The sequence below is a fragment of the Scyliorhinus canicula genome, chromosome 7 (genome assembly GCF_902713615.1).
Source record: "Scyliorhinus canicula chromosome 7, sScyCan1.1, whole genome shotgun sequence".
Lineage (NCBI taxonomy): Eukaryota > Metazoa > Chordata > Chondrichthyes > Carcharhiniformes > Scyliorhinidae > Scyliorhinus > Scyliorhinus canicula.
Genome location: NC_052152.1, coordinates 84,514,127 through 84,537,418, shown reverse-complemented (window position 1 = coordinate 84,537,418; position 23,292 = coordinate 84,514,127). Strand labels below are relative to the sequence as shown.

The 23,292-nt window shown below is 40.8% G+C and overlaps 1 protein-coding gene and 1 pseudogene across 1 annotated transcript in view; both read left to right on the top strand.

The window, feature by feature from the left end:
* The window catches only part of LOC119969095 (superoxide dismutase [Cu-Zn]-like), a 115,829-nt gene extending 106,975 nt beyond the window's left edge, over positions 1-8,854 (top strand). The window contains exon 5 of the mRNA XM_038802293.1: positions 8,206-8,854. Coding sequence (XP_038658221.1) covers positions 8,206-8,322 — 117 coding nt within the window. The 3' untranslated portion in view covers positions 8,323-8,854. The remainder of the gene's footprint in view (positions 1-8,205) is intronic.
* A 12,490-nt stretch (positions 8,855-21,344) lies between these two features.
* On the top strand, positions 21,345-22,414 carry LOC119969102 (annotated as a pseudogene).
* Positions 22,415-23,292: the final 878 nt, after the last annotated feature.

The window sequence follows — 23,292 nt, the reverse complement described above, 5'->3', positions numbered from 1 at the left end:
TTCGTCCGACGTCACTTCGTCCAACGACACTTCGTCCACGTCTTTTGGTCCAACGTCTTTTTGTCCGCACGTCTTTTGGTCCAACGTCTTTTTGTCCAATTATCCAATTACAAATTAACTCCGTATAAAACCATTTAATTGATAAAATGCAAGTACAATACAGCAAGTGAATTTAATTGCTAAAATGCAAGTAATTGACAAAATGCAAGTAAAATGCAAGTTGAAAAATGCAGTTAAAAAATCTAAAAATGCAGTTAAAAAATCTAAAAGTTTACTAATTACTTAAAATTCCCGAAGTTACTTAAAATTGATGTAAATTGTAAGCAACATTCCTCAAGAAATCAATTTTAGTTGTAGAATCATATTCAACGACCAATCTTTTGAGGCGTTCAGTTATTTTCTTATATCGCGTACATGAAGTCGACTGATCTCCCCGAAGAATTTGAGCCTTTTTGCCTATTATGAACCCTTCCTCTTCCCTCAGAGTTTTGATTAACCTCCAGATATTTAAATGAGCTCCACCCGCCGAACGCTTTATCGCAGAATGAAACCCCTCAGCAGCATTATTTGTTCTCGGTAGATCTTGTAGAACACGCTGATTAACATTCCATACAGCTGTCGGGAATGTAGGTGTTTCTCTCCTTCGTCTGGCACAACGTCCTCTCACAATGCCTATGTAAGTCAAGTCGAAGTAAACGATGAATTCAGCAGGTATTTTTTCATCGTCTATCAAATCTTCATAAGCCTCTTCGACATCTTCAACGGGGAGGAAAGCTAATGCTGAAATACATCGAATTTTAAGACAGAATTCAGAGCCTGTATTGTATTTTTCTTTGAGGCCTAAATTGGTAATTTTTCGAAACACAGATTGGCTCAAATGAAACAAACATGCCACAACAGATGAATTAAGGAATGATGAATTAATTGCCTTGTGAACTGCAACTTCGAAATCTGCCATGATATCAATCGGATCTGCATTAGGTTGCATAATTTTCAATTGGTCAAAAAATAATTCGTATGTCTGCTTTCTTTTATTCGGCAGTAATGCAAAGACCCGTGGAAAACTGCTTCCTTTAACTTGTACATGAATGCAGAACAGTTGAAACCACTGTTGTGGCACAATCTTGAATGTCCCATCGCATGCCCAATGACGATATGATGCTAAATCCTGAAGAGCACTTTCTGATGCGAATACTAGTAAGCGCTGTTGATCCTCGGCGCCCGAATCGTATCTCAGAAACTGTTCGCCATTGTAAAGTTTACAATATTTGTCAGGTATTTCAAAACCGTGTCTAGCCGCTGGATTAGCGGGAAATCCAGAATTTTTTTGTCAGCACCTTTGAATAGTCCTTGAGACAACGGGCAACCTAGGGAGTTGGGAGCAGGTATTTTCTGATAGCTGCGTAAACTTGGCCGCTAGTATGCTACGCGAACTTGCTGCTATGTTTTCCACTGCTTCATGCTTTATTTCTGCAACTGCTTTTCAAGCATTTAACGAATCAACATCAGCTGGATGGAGGTGCTCATTAGAGAAATAAATAATTTTCGGCTCATTGTTTTCCGTTACCGTGTGAATCCGCACTGAACACAGCCTTCTTTTCTCACATCTCCAGTATTCTTTTCCTAGGTTTGGACTGCTCGAATGAAAATCGTAGATGTAGTTATTTTCATCAGCTACCTTCCTTTTGCTCTTCGTTGACACAATGAACTTTGCCATTTTGGGATGGGCGAATTAAGAAAGAGAACGATAATATCTATCCTTTAACGAGGCTCGTTAAAGGAAAGAGAACGATAATAACTATCCTTTAACGAGGCACGTGAAAGGAAAGAGACCGGTAATAAAAATCCTTTATTGCATATTATACCTTGCTATGTGCATTAGAGAAGATTTCTATTTACAAAAAGTTAATGTGGGGAGTGGAGTGGAGTGCTAATAAGCAAGTTACAAAAAGTCAAGTTACAAAAAGTCTTTGACAAAAAAAATCATCCGACAAAAAAACGTAACAAGTCACAAAAAATCTTTGACGAAAAAAAATCATCGGACAAAAAGACGTAGGACCAAAAGACGTGCGGACAAAAAGACGTTGGACCAAAAAACGTGGACGAAGTGTCGTTGGACGAAATGACGTCGGATGAAAAGACATAGCACCGGGTAGAATGGACCAGGATTTGGACAGGTACTGTCCTGAAAAAAATGGCTTTGCTCATGCCTGGTCTCCAAATGTGAAAAATTCAGAACTCTGACCTCCAAATAAAATTTCACAATAAAGACAGATTTTGAATGTCCCAGGTCAACCATAATGCTACCCGCATCATAGGAGAGGTTAATGTCGTCGCCGAGAATGGGCAGCACAGTGGTTAGCACTGTTGTTTCACAGCACCATGGTCCCTGGTTCCATTTACGCTTGGGTCACTGTCTATACGGAGTATGCATGTTCTCCTTGCGTCTACATGGGTTTACTCCAGGTGCTCCGGTTTCCTCCCACAAGTCCCGAAAGATGTGCTGTTAGGTAATTTGTATATTCTGAATTCTCCCTCTGTGTACTCGAACAGGCGCCGGAATGTGGCAACTGGGAGCTTTTCACAGTAACTTCATTGCAGTGTTAATGTAAGCCTACTTGTGACAATAAAGATTATTATTAACTCCAGCAATGCAGCAGGGAACTGACATTGCTCCTGCTAGCTGAGTTTTTGACCTTTCTGTGTGAATAAGAGTATGACTCTAATATGACTGCATGTCTCTACTTCCTGGATTTTGTTCACGACCAGATGAAAAAACTGATGTGGAATTCATTTTTGTCTTCGGGGGGAAATGACTGTTGGATTCCCCCAACAATGAAAAGAAACACACTATATACATTTAAAAGCTTTATCCTTCTGGCTATTCTTTGTTTTTAAACTGGACTTTTTGTCAAAAACAAAGGAATTATATTCTCAGTTTCTGGAATGTCACACCTTGTTATATCTGGGAACTATTAACAGACAACCTGACACTGTTCAGACCAGATTCAAAGGGAGCTACAGGAATGCTATTTGCATTGATAAACAAGCTTTGCTCATGGAGTCTGGGTCTGCTGAGACAACTTCCCAAACGTCAGGCCCTCAACATAAATCTTCAACCCATAATGGCCAAGACATTATCAGACCAGAAAATAACACCAATTTTGACACTGGATAAAAATATTTTAAAGTAATTGTGGAGGAGGATAGTCATCTGACTACAGGGAGAAGACAGCAGCACAGGGTGAATTTGTCATTCAATCAGTGCACACATGGACCAAATATCGTTCTATGATATTATACCATTCTAATTGACTTCTGGAAATCCATTTAACTATGCCTATAGATATTCCTATGTCTACTATTTTAGTTCCTCAAAAAAAATTAATAGGCCTCATTAGGTATTGCAAATCCATGTTAGCTCTTTATCATGGGAGTGTCCCTTTAAGAAAGATTTTTGACTTATCATGTGGCTTCAGTGATGTAATTTGTGTGGGTGGAGCTGAACTGTGGTTGTGAGTTTTTTGGTTTTGCTTTCACATTTGGCTGCTGTGGACTCAAGACAGAGAATAGAAGTTTTTTTGGCCTGCCTCTATCTTCATTTTAAAATGTTCCAGACTGCTTGGTAACTTAAAAAAGATAATTGCTTTCTGGAAGGAATTTAAATCTGAAGTTTGAAAAAGGGAAGAGTATCACTAACAACAATCTTATACAAGTGAGACTGCAGTGTGCTGGGCCACGCCTTGAAAAGGGGTTTCTGAATATAGCCATGATCAGGAAGTGGGTGCTGGGGGAGGGGTCGGCATGGGAGTGTATGGAGGCGGCTTCGTACAAGCGCACCAGTTTGGGGGCATTGATAACTGCGTCTCTGACGTTCCCGCTGGCACGGTACTCCACCAGCCCCGTGGTGGTGGTGGCCCTGAGAGTCTGGGGCAATGGAGGAGACATGTGGGAGCAGAGAGAGTATCGGTCTGGTCCCCAATCTGTAATAATCACCGGTTTGCCCCTGGACGTATGGATGGGGGGTTCCGGATATGGTGGAGAGCAGGGATTGAGAGGATGCGGGATATGTTTTTCGAGAGGAGCTTTCCGAGTATAAGGCGCTGGAGGAGATGTTTGGGTTGGTGATGGGAAACAAATTCAGGTATCTGCAAGTGCGGGACTTCCAACGTAAACAGGTGTCAACCTTCCCGCTCCAACCGCTAGGGGGGATTCAGGACAGAGTAGTTTCCAGAGGGTGGGTAGAAGGGAGCGTCTCAGACATTTACAAGGAACTTATGAGGTCAGAGGAGACGCAGACCAAGGAGCTGAAGCGCAAGTGGGAGGAGGAACTTGGAGGAGAGATAGAGGATGGTCTATGGGCGGACGCATTGAGTAGAGTCAACGCGTCCGCAACTTGTGCCAGACTCACCCGGATACAATTTAAGGTCATTCATCGGGCTCACATGACAGTGGCTCGGATGAGCAGATTCTTTGGGGTGGAAGACAGGTGTGCAAAATGTGTGGGAGGACCAGTGAACCATGTCCACATGTTCTGGGCATATCCAAAGCTTAGGGGATTTTGGCAGGGGTTTGCAGATGTCATGTCCACGGTGTTAAAAACAAGGGTGGCACTGAGTCCAGAGGTGGTGATTTTCAGGGTATCGGAAGACCCAGGAGGAGAAAGAGGCAGTCGTTCTGGCCTTTGCTTCCCTGGTAGCCCGGAGACGGATACTATTAGCTTGGAGGGACTCAAAACCCACTTTCGGACATGGCTAGCTTTCTCTGTTTGGAGAAAATCAAGTTCGCCTTGAGAGGGTCACTGTTAGGGTTCGCCCGGAGGTGGCAACCGTTCGTCGACTTCTTCGCGGAAAATTAATCGTCAGCAGAAGGGGGGGGTTTGTTTAGCTTAGAATAAGGGGTTAATAAAGGGAGGGAGACGGCTTTTGCACTATGTTTATAGTTTCATGTACATTGTTTATTGTGTTATAATACCAAAAAATACCTCTAAAATGTTTATTTTAAAAAACATTTAAAAAAAGAAAAGGGGTTTCTGGTTTTACTTCGATTTGGTTATTGAATTGGAACAGTTAAGGGGAATTCCTTAAGGGTTATACATAGATTACTGAAGTTGTGTGGAGTCTTTGTGTTTGTAATTGATAAAAATTCTTGCTGTGTGTTTTACAAATGTTAACTAAGTTCTTAAAATAAAGCATGTTTTTTTTTTATTAAAAGCGCTCAAAGTCTGTTGAATAACACCTGAAAGGAAGGCCCTTGTGCTCATCCTAGCCAAATTCAACAAGAAATTATAGGTCAGGTGAACTCCATAATATGCTTTGGAGTTTTTTTTTAAACCTGGCCCATAACATCTTCAAACAGTTCAAGTTTAAGTGATCAATCTGTTCTTAATTAAAAGTATTATGCCATACTTTTCCCACAAAACATATTGGACTGATTCTAATTTCTTGATTTCTCTTTGTCGGCTTTTTAAATAGCATGTGTCATGAAGCACACTGATGTTGTCTGCAAGGGTGTCTCAACTTGAAACACCAATTTGTGGCGATGTATCGTTTTGTTGTGAGGAGACAAGTGAAATACCAATGATAATAAATAGCCCAAGCGTCACGCAATAATTATTAAAGGCTATTTATTAAAGAAAAGATAAATACACACAAACAGGACGACTCTACTCTCACGCAATGAAGATGTATGAATTACTAAACATAGTTTCTATAGAACGTAACTCTTGTTACAAAAATATCTACGATACCTGAACTCTAAGACCCTGTTCCCCAAACAATATCCAAATTGAATAACCAGCTATCGTTGCCACACAATGCAGGGGTGATACTCAAATCTGGGAACCGTCTTTTTCCTGGTCCAGTGAAGATATTTTAAAACTGTTGTCACCAAGGTTTTATGCACTGCCTTGACTTGAAGAATGAGAAGCCTTGTTTTCTGTAAACTTGGCCTTCAGGCTTGGTGGCTAGAAACTGGCCTGTCCTCATGCTGAGACTGCTTGGTGGTAACTGCCTCTCCTAGTTTTTAGGGTCTGGGCAATTTCTTGGATTTACCTTCTGTTTTCTGCCCCATCAACTTCCATGACTATACATTAACAGATGTATATCTCGGGGATCTTCCAATGTTCTATAATCTGTTTCTATTCCATAAACTATTCACACTTGATTATTCTCTAAACCTCCATTCTAACCTTGTTACCAGCAGAGTCCATACCAATTGAGGCCTCATTGAATACTGTCGACTGCTGTAGCCAGGCAGGTTTATGACATGACAGTTGAAATTTGCCAATCCACTGGTTGAAGCCGCAACTAGCACAAAGCCAGATGGCTGTTCGTTGAAGGTCAATTGCCTCAGTCCAGAGACATTACTGTAGGAGTTCCTTACGTTAGTAGTCGAGGTTCAACCATTTTTAGCTGTAATCAATGACCTTCCCTCCATTATAAGATCAGAAGTGGGGATGACTACACAATACTCAGCATGCTTCACAACTCCTCAGATACTCTATCCGTATGCAGCAAGACCTGGACAAAGTCCAGGTTTGGCTGATAAGTGACCAGTAATAGCGCGCCACAAAAGTGCCAGGCAATCGCCAAAATAGCCTGCAAGAGAGAATCTAGTCACCTCTCCGCGATATTCAATACTGGACCCCCACACTCCCAACATCTTGGGGGCTATCATTGATCAAAAACTGAGAGAACTAGCTATGCCACAAGAGATCAGAGGCTGGGAATTCTGCAGTAATTCACTGCCTGGCTACTGAAAGCCTGTGCACCGTCTACAAGAGACAAGTCAGGGGTGTGATGGGATTCTTCCACTTGCTGAATATGTGCATGTCCAGCTCAATACCACACAGGACAAAGCAGCTTGCTTGATTGGCATGACATCCATCACCTTCAACATTCACTCCCTCCACCACCGATACTCAGTAGCAGCAATGTGTATTATCTACAAGATGCACTGCAGCAACTCACCAATGCGTCTGTAACTGCAGCTTCCAAACCCGCAAACACCACCACCTAGATGGAAAAGGGCAGCAGACGCATGGGATTCCTTACACCTGCAAGTTCCACTCCAAGCCACACACTATCCTGGCATGGAAATATATCACCGTCCCTGGAACTCCTTTCTTAATGGCGCTCTGGGTCTTCCTAAGTAGACTGCAGCAGTTTAAGAAGGCAGCCCACCACCAACTTCTCCAGGACAATTAGGGATAGACAATAAATGCTGCCCAGCCTGCGATGCCCACATTCCATGAATGAATAAAGAAATTCAATGGAACAGTTCCTGAATTGAGTGCGTTTTGGAAGACAATGACTAAATCTCATGTAATTTCCTCACCTTGAGGTGGAATCATGTCTTGGGGATTTGTTGGTCTTTAGTGCCATTATTTATTCTGACCTTGTTTGCAGCTTTGAAAGCCACCTCCAGTGCTTTATTTGGTTAGCATACATTCGCATTGCATGTTCATGTTAAGTTGATGGTAGGTTTGTTCCATTAAGTAAACTCTTGCATGTCATTCGACATGCAATCTTCCTTCGTGTTTTGTTTACCTTTATAATGTGTCAAATCTGGATAGTTGGAACGTGAAGTTTAATACTATTTGGAAAACAAAATCTTTAATATTGAACATCTTGCATTTTATGGCCTTCATTTTACTTCACGCATATTTGTTGATTTTCGAATTGTTACTCGTTAGTTAATCTTGTGTGATTGAAATTTGACTGGAATATGTTTTGGTGCTGCTACTAGATTTAAGAAGTTCATTCTATAGATAAACAACAAATAAGATGCAGCCAACAGAGCTAAGAAAAGATCATCTAATTTTCAAAGTTTAATCAAGTGGTTCCTTTTATGATTTACTTTGCAACCCAACCATTTTGTTCTTTGATGTGAGATTAGATTTATTTCAAATGTATGTAATATAATCACTCTCTTAAATGTCCATTCATAATTCTAAATATTGAGATGGACCCATATATGACACTCACTTTCATAAACATTACAACGTAAATTAATTTGGAAGTAATCAAAATTGGATTTTTGCAATTGAATGTTTTAACTAAGAACTAGAATATTAGAAAACTCTTCAAATATCTAGGACTAGAAGAGCAATTAAATCATACAATGCTAACCTACTTGAATTTTATGTCTTCTGCATTTACTACTGTAATAAGCTAATAATGACGTTTCTTTCCCTTAATAAAGGTTAATCAAAAGGAAGATGACCTGGGAAAAGCTGGTACGAAGGAGAGTACTGAATCAGGAACCCATGGAGCAGGTGCAGCTTGGGGTATAATTGGAATAGATGAAGACCCCAAGTAAATATATAACACAAATTCTGATAAGAGACACTCTACTGGTTTCATAGGCCTAAATCTACAGTCCTTGTTGTCAAACAGCAACTGATTCAAAATTACATGGTGAATTTTGTATTGTTTATAGCAACATACATGCACTTGTACACTATGTCAAGGCCTGTTTTGAATGTCAGTAAGTTTTTAAAAATTGAGGCGTACTTCAACATCCTTTTCATTTTCTCGAACATGTTTTATTTTCATTCTTTAAATATTGAATAGTGACATCAAAGAATGACTTGGATGAGTTATTGAGCCTAGCCGTGCAAGAGATCTGAATTGATATAACAAAGGCTAAAACTGAAGCGACCTCAATTAATAATGGTAGTAATTTAATTTCTTTATACTGTCAGAATAAGTGACTTCCAAGCCAGTAACACAATATCCCGAGGATGTACTGGATAATAAAAGCAAAAAGTCAAATTAATCATAATTATTTTATGATTAATCACCCTTATGATGAAACTCCCTATTAAATTTATTTGGAAAAGCCATGTGCAGCTCACTTTAATTTCTTAAACATATTAGTTTTTACCAAAAATTTAATTGTAATGTATTTGAAAGTGTAGACATTTTTCATATGTGTAAGTTTAACACCAACAGAGCCTGTTATTTCCCCATGTCAGTCAAAATAAAAGTTAATATCGGTACACTGATCTACATGATTCTAGTTTAGATTTGTGAATTGTGACTTTTTTTCATTCTCTAAATTAATAGCAATCTCCACATACTTGTGGAGTGTTCTCCGGGGAGTGAACACAAGAAACAAGTTACTTTTTGGTTTTGATGGGCTTTGTCGCCTTTACCTCTTTCCTTCTTCCCTTAACATAAATAAGGAAAGTGAATCAACAAAGCAGTATGCAATTGTTTCTACATTCTTACTCCTAAGATCCACAAACTGCTGGGGAACATTCACCAAGGTGAAGACTTGAACTGGAATTGGAACCTTATTAAGCTGCGACTCCATGTATTCAAAATTATGCTTGGATTTTCGGTAGGGTGGCTGTTTTTTTTTACATCTGGAGTTCATTAATGAAGGTAAGACTGGTGAAATGGTATCACCCATTAGAATTCCTGCTATAGCCGGTCATTTATTTCATTGCTATTTGTCGGAATGTGTTCAAATTAGCCGTTGCATTTGTCTACAGAACAAATGACTACACTGCAAAAAACTAATTCATTGACTGTTAAGTCCTTTGAGAAATCCCGTGTGTGTGTGAAAAGATAAATAGAGTTCTTCTTTTCTGAGGTTAAGTTTCAGTACCTTCAGCATACTGTATTCCACCAAGAGGCACCTAAGTGGAGCCAGTGAAGCTTGTCTCAGGCCAATTTTCATGACCCAGTCACTTCCAAAAAAAGTCAGAATTTGTCACAGTGAAAACAGCTTTCCAGAAAGGAGTCATTTACAAGTTTATACTAAAGTCTTCAGTTGACCGTGCCAACTTTATCCATAACTGGCTGACCAGTGATCCCCGCGCCTGATCTCACCCCTCACTGAATTGGTGCCCAAACTATGAATGTCTACCAAGAATACGCAACTTCCCTGAATTTGGGAAATCTCTTCGGGTACAGATTGGGCAAGATAGAACTGAATCTCTGATCTAGGTAAACGAAGGGCAGACAAATCAACTGGACTTAATGGCCTACATCTTAGGATCTCAAAAGAAGTGGCTGTAGCTCGAGTGGATGTATTGGTGTAATCTTCCAAAAATTCATGGATTCTGGTAAGATGCCACAGGATTGGAAAACTTCAAATGTAACACCACAATTCAAGAAAGGAGGGTGACAGAAAGCAGGAAACTAGCATAATATCTGTTGTTGGGAAAATGCTGGAATTCATTATTGAGAAAGTGGCAAGACATTTAGAAAATCATAATACAGTTAATCAGAGCCACCATGGTGTGATGAAAGGGAAACTGATAAATTTAGTAGAGCCTCTTGGATGAAGTAACAAGTAGTTGAATCAAGAACCATTCAATAAGGTGCCACAAAAAGGTTACTACGCAACATAATAGCTCAAGATGCTTGGGGTTATATACTAGCGTGGATGGAAGACTGGTTAATCAACAGGAAACAATTGGGATAAATGGGACATTTTCAGGTTGGCAAACCGTAACTCTTCTCGTGGGGTGCCCCAGAGATCAGTGCTGGGGCCTCAATCATTTATAATCTATAGATGGGGACTAAGTGTATTGTGGCCAAATTTGCTGTTGATACAAAAGGAAAGAAAGTTGTGAGGAGGATAGGAAGAGTCTGCAAAGGGATATAAATAGTTATCTACAGATAGACAGATGGAGCTTGTCCACGTAATTGCATCTTCAACTAACCAAAAGCTTGGGAATCCCATTCCCTGGTTTAGTCTTCCTCGCAATACCTTGACCAGAATCAACCTGCCTGGTCTGAATTTGAACAAAAGCTTGACAATTAGCCGTTTCCTTTTGCATTATCCATGGCAACACCTCGAACAAGATGAAGTAGAAAGATGCAAGATGAAAAGCTGAGACAGCATGTCTCTATTTCAGCAATAAAGGATAGAAATAGCATAAGCGAGTGGGCGAGGCAGCATGGTGCGCAGAAGTTAGCACTACTGCTTCACAGCATGGAGGTCCCAGTATCGATCCTGGCCCCAGGTTACTGTCCATGTGGAGTTTGCACATTCTTCCCATGTCTGCGTGGGTCTGATCCGCACAACCAAAAGATGTGTAGGATAGATGAATCAGCCACACTAAATTGCTCCATAAGTTGGAAAAAAAAATTGGGTACTCTAAATTTATTTTTAAAAAAGGATAAGTGGGAAAAATTTGGGCAGATGGAGTATAATGTGGGAAAATCTACGGTCAACTTTGGCCGGAATAATAGAAATGTAGAATATTATTTAAATGGAGGGAATACAGAAAGCTTAAGTACAGAGAGAAGTAGGTTTTCTCATGAATCATAAAAAGTTAACATGCAGGTACAAGTAATTTTTTAAATATAAATTTAAAGTACCCAACTCATTTTTTTCCAATTAAGGGGCAATTTAGCGTGGCCAATCCACCTACCTTGCACACCTTTGAGTTGTGGGGGTGAGACCCACGCAGACATGGGGAGAATATGCAAACTCCACGCGGACAGTGACCCCCGGGGTTAGGATCAAACTCAAATCCTCGGCGCTGTGAGGCAGCAGTGCTAACCATTGCTACCCCAGTACAGCAAGTAATTAAAGCAAAAGAATGTCATAACTTTTACGAGTAGGGAAGTATATAAATTCATGTTACCAGAGTATTGGAGCACTGCAAATGGTGGGGCTGCATGAATTAGATGGGATGCATTAACTTTAGTATATTTATTCTGGATCAGATTTGGATAGGGGATATTCTTTAGGTAGTTTACAGCCCTGCAAAAGCTGTCCACCCATTCTGTTTGATCTCTCAAGTAGTGGAAAACTATGGGCTGTATCAAGATGAAACCATTATAGCTGGAGGTGGGCAGCAGGTGGCAGATAAATCATTACTATAAGAGGTTGGGGTCCTTCTTTACTTTGTGTGGATCCCCAGTTGATGGATGTCCTTACTAAGGATTCATATATGGTTTGATGTTTAGGTAACATCTCCATAGTCCCAGATGACCATAGGCTGCTTTCCCCCTTGAGGGGAGAGCTGACTGGTGGTGATTAAACCAGAGGATCACCACATCTCAGGTGACGTGCAAGGTTGAGAAACCGGGCCTTCATGAATTACCTCAGCTGGTATGGGAATTCAACCCACGCTGCTGGCCTTGTATCACAAACCAGCTGTCCAGCCAAGTGAGCTAAACCTATCCCCCTTGACAGTAAAGAGCACTGAGCATGACATTTAAGGTACATTAAAGACTGGAATCGAGTGCCTCCTATAAACTGAAGCTAGACAGTGTGGGAGACTAAAACTTCATCTGGGTTTGGGCCCTCTGTCTTTTGTGGGTGGGAGTTGCCAAAAATATTGATTTGGGTACTTGCTGACTACTTTTCTTCAGATTCCCAGAGAATGTTCATGCATGGTCTTTGGCATTTCATGGGTTGAACTGTGAAGATTCTTAAAAAACTGCATGATGAGATTCTGTAGCCCATGCTCAGTTTCAGTCTGTGCATTCGGCAGCAACTGCCTGTCTGACCTAATCCTTTTTTTCTTTTTTACTCATACTCTGCAACCACATTCATTTTCACTTCTCTGTGGTATTTGTTTCTTCACTTGATGTTCCTTCTGAGTCCTCTAAAGTGGATGCATCATTGGTGGTGCTTACGGTACTGTAAGTGGTTGACAAGTCAGAGATGATGGCACAGCATCTTCCTGCCTCATCTACTGCCCTAGCCAAGAAACAGGAATAAACGAGCATAGGATATCCAAACAGTAGTTGTGCAAACAGTAACATGCCCAGATGACTCCTTCCAGAGGAGCAATTGAAAGGTGAGGATTTAATTTTGCTGATACAAAGCCATTATATATTGTATATCCCAGCAAGGACTTTAAACAAGTTATTTTGAAGGGTCTGTTCTTGTCTTCATTTGAGGTGACAGATTAGTTGTCAGCCCCAATACAGATCTCGCGCATTTTTATCATATACCAAAACTGTGCAGTCAGTAGCATTAAAGATTATACCCAATTCTTATTGCTCTGATGTGAAAGAGAAAGTAAAAAGAATGGAAATAATTCAAGGAGCCAAAGTGAGTGGGTGAACAAAACATTACAATCCTCGGACTGAAAGAAATCGTTGGCCTTCCCCAACATCTTCACAGAGATGGTAAAGAGGATTTTAGATGTGGGGATTTGTGTCACTGATTTGCAGGTTCTTACTCATGTTTTATGGTCTGTGCTTTGGTACAATGCATTCTACAGTCATTCTTCTCCTTTCTGTGAAAATGAATTCCAGTGTTCCTTGGGTTTTGAAAACATGTTGAATCTGATGTAGAACCCCACATGGAGACTGTTCACAACATGACATGACAGTTGTACAGCTTCTGCACGAGGAATGCTCTCAACTCTATTAAAAAATATGCCCGAATGTCACTCCCTCCAGCAGGATCAGGCTCCATTCAATGGAAAGGTAGTTCTCAGTGTTCTATCATTTCAGTCGCAGACGTCAGTCTACAGTAAAACCAAGATTTTCTTTGTTTCAATGCAACAACCCTTATTAGTGCCCAAACCCCACAGCATTCAGCAGGATTAGCCAACTGGCCAGGCTATTTTGTGGGATATAGACATTGCTGGCAAGGGCAGGATTTGTTGCCCATCACTATTTGAGTGACTTCCTAGGCCATTTATGAGTCAATCACATTGCTGGGAGTCTGGGTGGCACGGAGGTTAGTACTGCTGCCTGCAGCACTGAGGACCCGGGTTCAATCCCAGCCCTGGGCCACTGTGTGTGTGGAGTTTACACATTCTCCCTGTGGCTGCGTGGGTTTCACCCCCCACAACCGAAAGATGTGCAGGGTAGGTGGATTGGCCACACTAAATCGCCCTTTAATTGGAAAAAAAAAATTGAGTTTTCTAAATTATGTAAAATAACATTGTCGTGGGTTTGGAGTCATATGTATGTCAGACTAGGTAAGGACAGCAGAATTCCTTCCCAAAAGGACATTAGTGAACCAGATGGGTTTTTATGTTCATCAACATTGGTTTCATGGTCACTATTACTGAGACTAGTTTTCAATTCCAGATTTTATTGAGTCAATTTAAATGTCACCAGCTGTCATGGTGGAATTTTTAATCATATCCATAAAGCATTACTAATAAAAAACAAGTGCTGGAAAATCTCAGCACGTCTGGCAGTATCTGTCAAGAGATAGAGTTGACGTTTCAAGTCGAGTATGACACTGGAAATGTTCCGGAGAAAGACTTTGGGTCACAGTAGTTAAAAGCCAGAGTGATTTTTGTTGCTACTGCAGTGCAGAGAGTGGATTGTACATGCAAGTTTCATCTTAGTGTGTGGCGATGGATCACTGATAGTCTCTTCCCTGATCTAGAATATCCTTAGGCCCAGCTATCAAACTCTGGTATGACATATAATTTAAGTAGAATAATGCCAGTTCCTATTTGTCAGTTTATGTTGTGACCTTTTTATCTATGATATATAGCAGTGCTGGAGTATACTGTCACACAAAAAAAAATACATCGGCTATCTGTCACTCTATGGCTGCTGCAAATGTTTTTATTAGGCGCAATTACCCGCAGCATAAGAAAGGATTATAACTATAAAGTTTAGTAAAGGTCCTTTCTTAACATTTAAGAAAAGTTGTTTCCCCAGAATATCTGTGACTATTTCAAAGCTCATTACATAGGCTTAGATAAATTAGGGATTTTAGGTGGAACAGTGGAAATGGAATAGCTCCACAATAATGCATGGTGCATATTTGGCACATGGTTTCACCAGAGCACACCAAACTACTTTCCTTAACTACCGTGTGTGGCAACTAGAGGATGTTTGCTATGCCTGGGGCAGGATCTTCTGGTCCCACCAATAGCACACCCCCACCACCGGTTTCCCAGTTATTTACTAAAAGAATGAAGCCATAATATACCATGGTTTAAAACAAAAGAATGTTTTACTACACAAAAGTCAATATTATTTGGGTAAGTGCCTATTATTTAAAACCAAGAATCAACATAAATGAAACATGAATTAACAAGCAAAATGCAGTTACACATTAAATTGGTAGGTATAACCAACAGATTTTCCAATTTGGCTCAGCAGTCCACTGAGCATATAGGTCATCAAACTCTATGACAAAACGCATCAAAACTATCTTCCTCACAAAGTATTTCAACTCCTAGGAGCTAGCCTGATCCCCAACTAACAGAACAAAAGCAACCCAAATTCCATGGACACGAGTTTCACTAATAGCACACATCCAGAATCTCAACTCGTCTGGATGTCATAGACCAACTAGTGTTATTTTCAAATGACAGCCACAGCTGCAGCAACTATCCCTTTGTTTATTCTCAACTTCTGGATCTTGCCTCTCGCTTCAACTTGCCAGTGCTGCACCAGTGGGGATCGGTTCGCTCAGTTGACTAAACAGCTGGTTCGCGATGCAGTAACGCCAACAGCGCAGTTTCTATTCCCGTATCCATGAAGGGCCGACCTCAACCGTGACCCACAACCGAGTTGTGGTAACTCTCACATCAATTCACCACCCGTCAGCTCGCTCAAAAGGGGGCTGTGGCAACTTATATTTCATTTCACTGCACCAGGACTTGATCACATTGAGCTTGCTGATCTCTGTCATTTTATATGTTTCAGTCTTGCTTGTTTTAGTTTTCTCAGGAACCGGGGAGGATCAGATTCCTTCCTTGATTTTTCATTTGCGCTACTGTCATCTTAATGATACAAGATTTGAAAGCACAAATTTCATCACATCTACTCAATGCACTGTACTTGTATTTATTTTGAAAAGAGCTCAGCATTCTCGTAGCTTTCCTTATTTTGAAGATATGTACAATTATAATAATAATTGCTTATTGTCACAAGTAGGCTTCAATAAAGTTACTATGACAAGCCACTAGTTGCCACATTCCGGCGCCTGTTCGGGGAGGCCGGTACGGGAATTGAACCCGAGATTAGGTCTATTCATTAATTCACTGTGTTAATGGCATTTACTAATATAGAACAGGCTATCACCTTTGTGCATTTTGTTCACTTAGTTAGAAAATGGTGGTACCAGCCTCCCCGGACAGGCTCCGGAATGTGGTGACTAGGGGCTTTTCACAGTAACTTCATTGAAGCCTACTCGTGACAATAAGCGATTTTCATTTTCATTTCATATTAGTAATTTATTTAGATGGTGCCATTCATGACCTTCAAATGTCCCAAAGCTGTTTACAACTATTGAAATGCTTCTGAATTTCAGTCACTGGTGCAATGTGGGAAATGCAGCTGCCAATTTGGATGTGGTAAGGCTCCACAAATAAAAATGCGATAACTAAAGTCATCTGTTTTTGCAATGTTGGTTTAAGGATACATATTGGCCAGAACACAGAACTCCCCTGCTGGTCTTGAAAATACTGCTTTGGGATCTATTACATTCACTTGAGGTCAAGATTTTGACTTAACATCTCTAAAAGAATCGTTTCCTTAGTTGTACATTGGAGATCAGCCGATTTTGTGTTCCTCCCTAATGGACAGCTAAACCACAACCTTGCATTTCAAGTAACATCTACATCACGTATGTGCAAGTTTTTAAAAAAACTAAAATTAGTGTACATGACTAAAACAATGTCACTGTAGCCACAGCGGTAGGTAGTCAGCAATTTCTACTGGACAAACTAAACTAGGTCCATTATGTTGCCATCCTTTTTATTCATTCATTGGATGCAGGCATCACTACCTAGGCTAGCATTTATTGCCATTTTTATTATGCTAGGTGTTGGAGAGCTGCCTTCTTTAATTGCTGCAGTGTATGTGGTGGAGGTACACTCAGTGCTAGTAGGGAGTTCCAGGATTTTGACCCAGTAACAGTGAAATGGTGATTATTGTTTCAAGTCAGAATGGTGTACGACATTGAGGGGAACATGCAGGCAGGTGATGTTCCCATGGATCTGCTGCTGCCCTTCCTTATCTTTCACCGTGGTAAGGGTCGTGAGCTTGGAAGGTGCTGCTGTGCAGCTGGTAGATGATACATTAATGTTACTGGACATCAATGATAGATGGCATGCCAAACGCCCTGGCTGCTTTCTCCTAGATGCCGTTGAGCTTCTTCAGCGTTGTCGGAGTTGCACTTATGCAGTCAATTACATCCCTGGGATGTTTATGGGGGGGGTCAGCAATGGTAATGCCATCGAATGTCATGGGGAGATGGTTAGACGCTTGTTTTCTGAAAATGGTCATTGCGTGGCACTTGTGGGGTGAAAATGTTATTTGTCATAGTGACATACTACACCATATTGCATTGCTGATAGAAATTCAATGTAGTCCTTAGTAAGCTATAGTTCTACAGATCATAATTCTTCACAACCATTTGAAGTTCCTCTGAATGAGTGATAAGGGCTAGTTTTGAAAAATAAAGTAAGCTGATTTGGCATGTGTGTTTTGCAGGGTTTTCATTTGAGTTAAGAATTTTTGTGTCCATAGGTTTCACTGTTAATGCACGTAGTAATCAAGAAAACAAAGCACTAATTTCAGAATTTATGTAAAGCAATGTAGACCATTGTGATTGATATAGTTAGTGTATTGTACCATTTAGGATAATGCCATGCTACCTTCTTTCTTCAAATGTTCTATTGTTGCACTCGTGTTTAACTTTGGCCAAGGGAAATATTTGGCAGATCTGATTGCCAATAGGGGTCAGAGTGCCGTTTAAGACCTCACTTGTTGATAGCTTAATGGCCCATTTTACCCGAAATGCTTAAATGAAGAAAATATAATTAGATACCTTGTGTCTTCATTTTTCTTACTGGCCATCCCTACATCTGTATTTTTGTTATGTATTGAACTTTTAAATTCAATAGGTGGCGTTGGTTTAAAAATGATTGTGTGCAAGATCTGAGCACACAGGAGGCGACAGGGGACCATACCGAGCAACTCAATCACACCTAGACAGAAAAGCGTTCCCTCAAGTAAGAATTGGAGAAGTTACTACAATGTGAAAAATAAGTGCTGTCATTTGAAGAATGATGACCCATATTTTGCACTCTCTCACAGAACAGAAATAAATCAGAAGCTCTACCAAACCTCTTTCAATGCCATGTCCACATCTTTAGCAGCAACATTTTTTTTTAAATTAAAAGGTTCCTGCTAAATCCCACGTCAGTCAAGATGATCAACTCTGGAAAGGGCTATAGGTCAATCCCTAGTCTGCTGAGCATGGCATTACAGCAACTGGCCTTACTGAATCTGCATTGGGAAGTATCAGCCATAATTCTTGCTTCCAGTCATTGCAAAGAACTTTTTGTTGGAAAGTGCATATACTGGGCAAGGGCAGGATCATAGTACAGTGCAGAAAGAGGCCATTCGGTCCATTAAGTCTGGACCGACTCACTTAAGCGCTCACTTCCACCCTATCCCCGTAACCCAATAAAACCTCCTAACCTTTTTTTTGTGTGTCACTAAGGTCAATTTATTATGGGCAATCTACCTATCCTGCACGTCTTTGGACTGTGGAAGGAAACCGGAGCACCCGGAGCAAACCCATGCAGACACGGGGAGAACGTGCAAACTCCACCCAGTCACTCAACGGGGAATCAAACCTGGGACCCTGGCGCTGTGAAGCCACAGTGCTATGCACTTGTGCTACCGTGCTGCCCCAAACTAAAGCTCAAAGGTGCAGGATCATCAAATGGATGAGAGGAGCTCAAAAAAGTATTCTCTTCAAACCAAAAATTCACCTCACAAACTTTGAATAAAAATCAAGCTCCTATTGCTTAAAAAAGAGACCTTCAATTTATTAAACTGTTATTCCTATAAACAAGGAGATAAAACAAGTCCAGGTAACGTAAATCAAAATACTGCAGATGCTGGAAATATTAAATAGAAACTGGAAGTGCTAGGAAAAATCACGGGACAAAACAGTTAACAACTTTCAGATTGGCGTTCTGATCAACTTTGTGGAGAGGAAACATGTTGCCTGGTCTTCTACAACATTTTATGTATTTATTCCAGGAAGCAATAGACCAGTTAGCTTATCAATGGGAGGAAAGATAATGGAATTTTTACTCTGCATTTTATGGGGAAAAAATAAAAAATAAGATAGTCAGCATAGATTCAAAAGAGATCATATTTGATCAGCCGTATTAAAACCTTAGTAGTAATGAGACCTATGGAGCTGGCACAGGTGGAAAAATGGAAAGCAAGTTGGTACAAGAGAGGTTTCGGGCAGCTACTGAAACAGGCACAAGGTGGAAAGTGGTATTCCAAAGTGATTGATGCTTGTGACCTACTTTTACAATTACAGATAATAATTTTGACTTGGCGATTGTAAGTACAATTAAAAAATTTGTGATCACACTGAATTGAGGGGTCCAGTTAATAAAAAGGAAGTATATGACAAAATAGAGGAAGACATTAAAACTTATAGAATGGGTGAATAATTGGCAAATAAAGATAAATGTGAGGTGGTGCATTTTTCTAGGAAGAATAAGGAGGCAACATATTGTTTGGATAATAAAAGCCTGGCTTGGGTAAAAGAGAAATGGTTAATAAGGCCATGGAAAAAATAAGCCCAGCACTGGGGCTCATAGCTACAGCAAGATAATAGAAAAGCAGAGATGTTAAATTTGCCGAGTCCTGTACATGGTTCTGGTCTCCATATTACAAAAAAAATGTAGAGGGAGGTATTGGAGAAGGTGCAAAATTGGGTTCACAAGAATGTTACCAGATCTGAGGGCATGCTTAATCAGGAAATAGAAAATGAAGGGCAAACCTAAAGCCTTTGAAGGGCTAACCTAATAAAGGGTCTTTAAGATCATGAAAGGATTAAAGAGCGTGTAAACATAGAGAAAGTGTTTTCATATGTGTTTAAGTCCAAAACTGCCACCTGATCTTCAGAAACTTTCAAACGTAGCTCAAGTGAAAGCAGTTGAGTTTCATGGCATGATACTGATACAGTCCCAAGTTTTGCATGCTTACACCAGAGCGGGCAGGACTATTGCTCCAGACTTTCAGTATGGTTGGCAAACTTGGGCACCGGTAGCTACTGCACAGATACCTGTAAACAAACTCGTAAAGCATGTCTTAGGAAAAGCTGGTCTTTGCCTGGAATAGTCTCAATTGAGAAGCTGCCCATTCATGCAATATCTGATTTCTATACCAAAATCACCAGCATAGAAGGTACCAGAGAGCATGTTGGTGAGAAACATGATGAAGAGATATTGCGCTAGCATGCAGCCCTTAAACAACCTAAGTGTCTAGGAACAACATCATCTTGAACACGAGTAGGCCATCATGTAACTCAAAACATTGTGTGAATTTGACAGGGCAATTGAATTTCTCAATTGCATACTAAGGCCCTCATAGCTAACTGTCCACGGTCTTGATAAGGTCACCAAATTTGGCATTGAGGTCTGTTGTACTTTTGGGATTTCTCTAACTGCAAAAACCAGATCCTCAATTGTTTCTGAAGCCACACACTCTGGCAGCCAATCCTGTTCGAAACGTTATACGAGGTGGTTCAGAGGATTCAGGCAAAGATTTTGCTGGTGATGAAGAAGAGATAAATTCCTCAGTACTTTTCACAAGATTGGTAAGCTCCTTTCCATTACTACAACTGGACAGTTGAGGTATCTTTGTCTTCTTCCAGACATCTCCTTACTCCCATACAGACAACATCGACTTGCAGCATTATAGACCTCAGCTGGGATCGCTGCAGTTCATGGAGCTTTAACAGATACTGTGGTGCAAACCCCAAGCTGGCATGCCAAGCATTGACACCATGTTTTTTTTAATATAAATTTAGACTACCCAATTCATTTTTTCCCCCAATCAAGGAGCAATTTGACATGGCCAATCCACCTTACCTGCACATCTTTAGGTTGTGGAGGTGAGACCCAAGCAGGCAAGGAAAGAATGTGCAAACTCCACACAGTGACCCAAGGCCGGGATCGAACCTGGTTCCTCGGCACCGTGAGGCAGCTGTGCTAATAACAACTGCGCAACCATGCAGCCCGTATTCACATATTGAGATAGTTACAACTGAACTGGGTTGGTCAAGTAGCCCGAATGTCTGAGATTTGCTTACAAAGCAAATCTATGGACAGCTTGAGTATGAGGTAGTCTCACTGCAGTCAAAGGAAGGCTTCACTTTGGAGTCAAGATATTAAATCCTGGGACTCGCTCACCCAGGATCACAGAACCTGGTGCAACCAAATAAAGTTTGGTCTCCTTTGAAAGCAAGCGCACATCAGAAGCGGAGAAAAAAAACAGAAAAATCTCAAGCCAAAAACTTGCTCACAACTTAATTTTATGTGCTATCCTGCCTTATTTACAGCAGAATCTTTTGGGCGCAAGATCATCCTACATATCCATTGACACCTTATTAAACATAACAAAGAACTTGGTCACCTTTGCTTCAAAGGATGAACAAGACAAGTTCAAAACTAGCGATTATAGATCTAAGAAAAGCACTGATAAATCCAATACGGAATTCAGAAGAAACGTATTAAACCAGAGAATCGTAAGAATTTGACAAGAAAAGGAATAGAGTATACTGATAGGACTAGATCAGGGGTGGGCAAACTACGGCCCGCGGGCCGCATGCGGCCCGCCAAAGGTATTTCTGCGGCCCACCAAGTCATTAAAAAAAAAAAAAAATTTTTTTTTTTTTAATTTTTTTTTTCAAAATTTTTTTTTAAGGTTAATGGCTGTTGGGTTACTTACTGGTATAGGGTGGATACGTTGACTTGAGTAGGGTGATCATTGCTCGGCACAACGTCGAGGGCCGAAGGGCCTGTTCTGTGCTGTACTGTTCTATGTTCTATATGAGGCGCCCAGAATCATAACCGGGTGAAGTAATTATTTTACTTAATATACTATGCGGCCCTTTGTGAATTGTGAATTTCTGAATGTGGCCCTTGCACGGAAAAGTTTGCCCACCCCTGGACTAGATGGAGAAGTGTGATAGAAGGCTCCTGTGAAGTCTAAGTGCAGGCATGGATTATCTCGTCAGCGGCTTGGCTCCTCCAGCTTGCACAGGAAACTGCCCTGATCTGGGACAATAAGTAGCACAATGGCGAAGGAATGCATAACTGCAGGCAGTGTCATGGATGCTAACACTATACTTCAGGAAGTCTTTAAAACTGCATCCAACAACAATGACTTGTGTTGTGGGCTCCAGGAAGCTGTCACGGTGCTGGATAAACAACAAGCTCACTTGTGTGTCCTGGCAGGTAATTGTGAGAGGCACAGTATGTTAAATTGGTAGAGGCACTCTGCGCAGACCATCAGATCGACCTGATGACAGTTGACGACAAAAACGTGGTGAATGGGTAGACCTGTGCAAAGTAGACCGGTATGGAAAATCTTGCAAGGTTGTCGGCTACAGCTGTACTGTTGTCAAGGATTATGGCAAAGACTCACAAGCCAAGAATGTCATTGACAACTATTTCAGAGGAATGTGATGTGTTTCATAAATAAAAACAAAAATTAAAAAATTAAATATCAATTGCTGTGCTGCAGATGTAATATTGCACTTTCCATAACCTATGTCGCAAAGTGAATTAACCAAGAATATACTTTGGAAATGTAGTCACTATAATAATAATCATCATCTTTATTGTCACAAGTTGGCTTACGTTAACCCTGCAGTGAAGTTACTGTGAAAAGCCCCTAGTCGCCACATTCGGGCATCTGCTCGGGTACACAGAGGGAGAATTCAGAATGTCCAAATCACCTAACAGGAATGTCTTTCAGGACTTGTAGGAGGAAACTGGAACACCCGGAGGAAACCCATGCAGACACGGGGAGAATGTGCAGACTCCACACAGGCAGCGCCCCAAGCGGGAATCAAATCCGGGACCCTGTGAAGCCAGTGCTAACCAATGTGAGCAGCATGGTGCCATAGTAGTTAGCACTGCTGCCTCACAGCTCCAGGGACCCACGTTAAATTCCATCCTTGGGTGACTGTGGAGTTTGCACTTTCTCCCCGTGTCTGCGTGGGTTTCCTTCGGGTGCTCCGGTTTCCGCCCACAGTCCAAAGATGTGCAATGTAGTCAGTGTATTTCATGACTTCAAAATATCTATAGCTAATAAATTACTTTTGAAGTATATTTATTATTGGAAAACGCAGCGCCAATTTATCTGCAAGGTCCTGCGAACAGTGAAATAACCAAATGTCCTATTTTAAGGATAAATGTTGGCCAGAACTTCTTTACTCTTCTTTGAATATTATGGTTATAACAATCCATCCGAGTGTGCACATAGGTCTTGGCTGAGCATCTCATTCAAAAGATGGCAACTGCAGCAATCCAAAAGCTCCACTGGTGCCAGTTTAATTTTG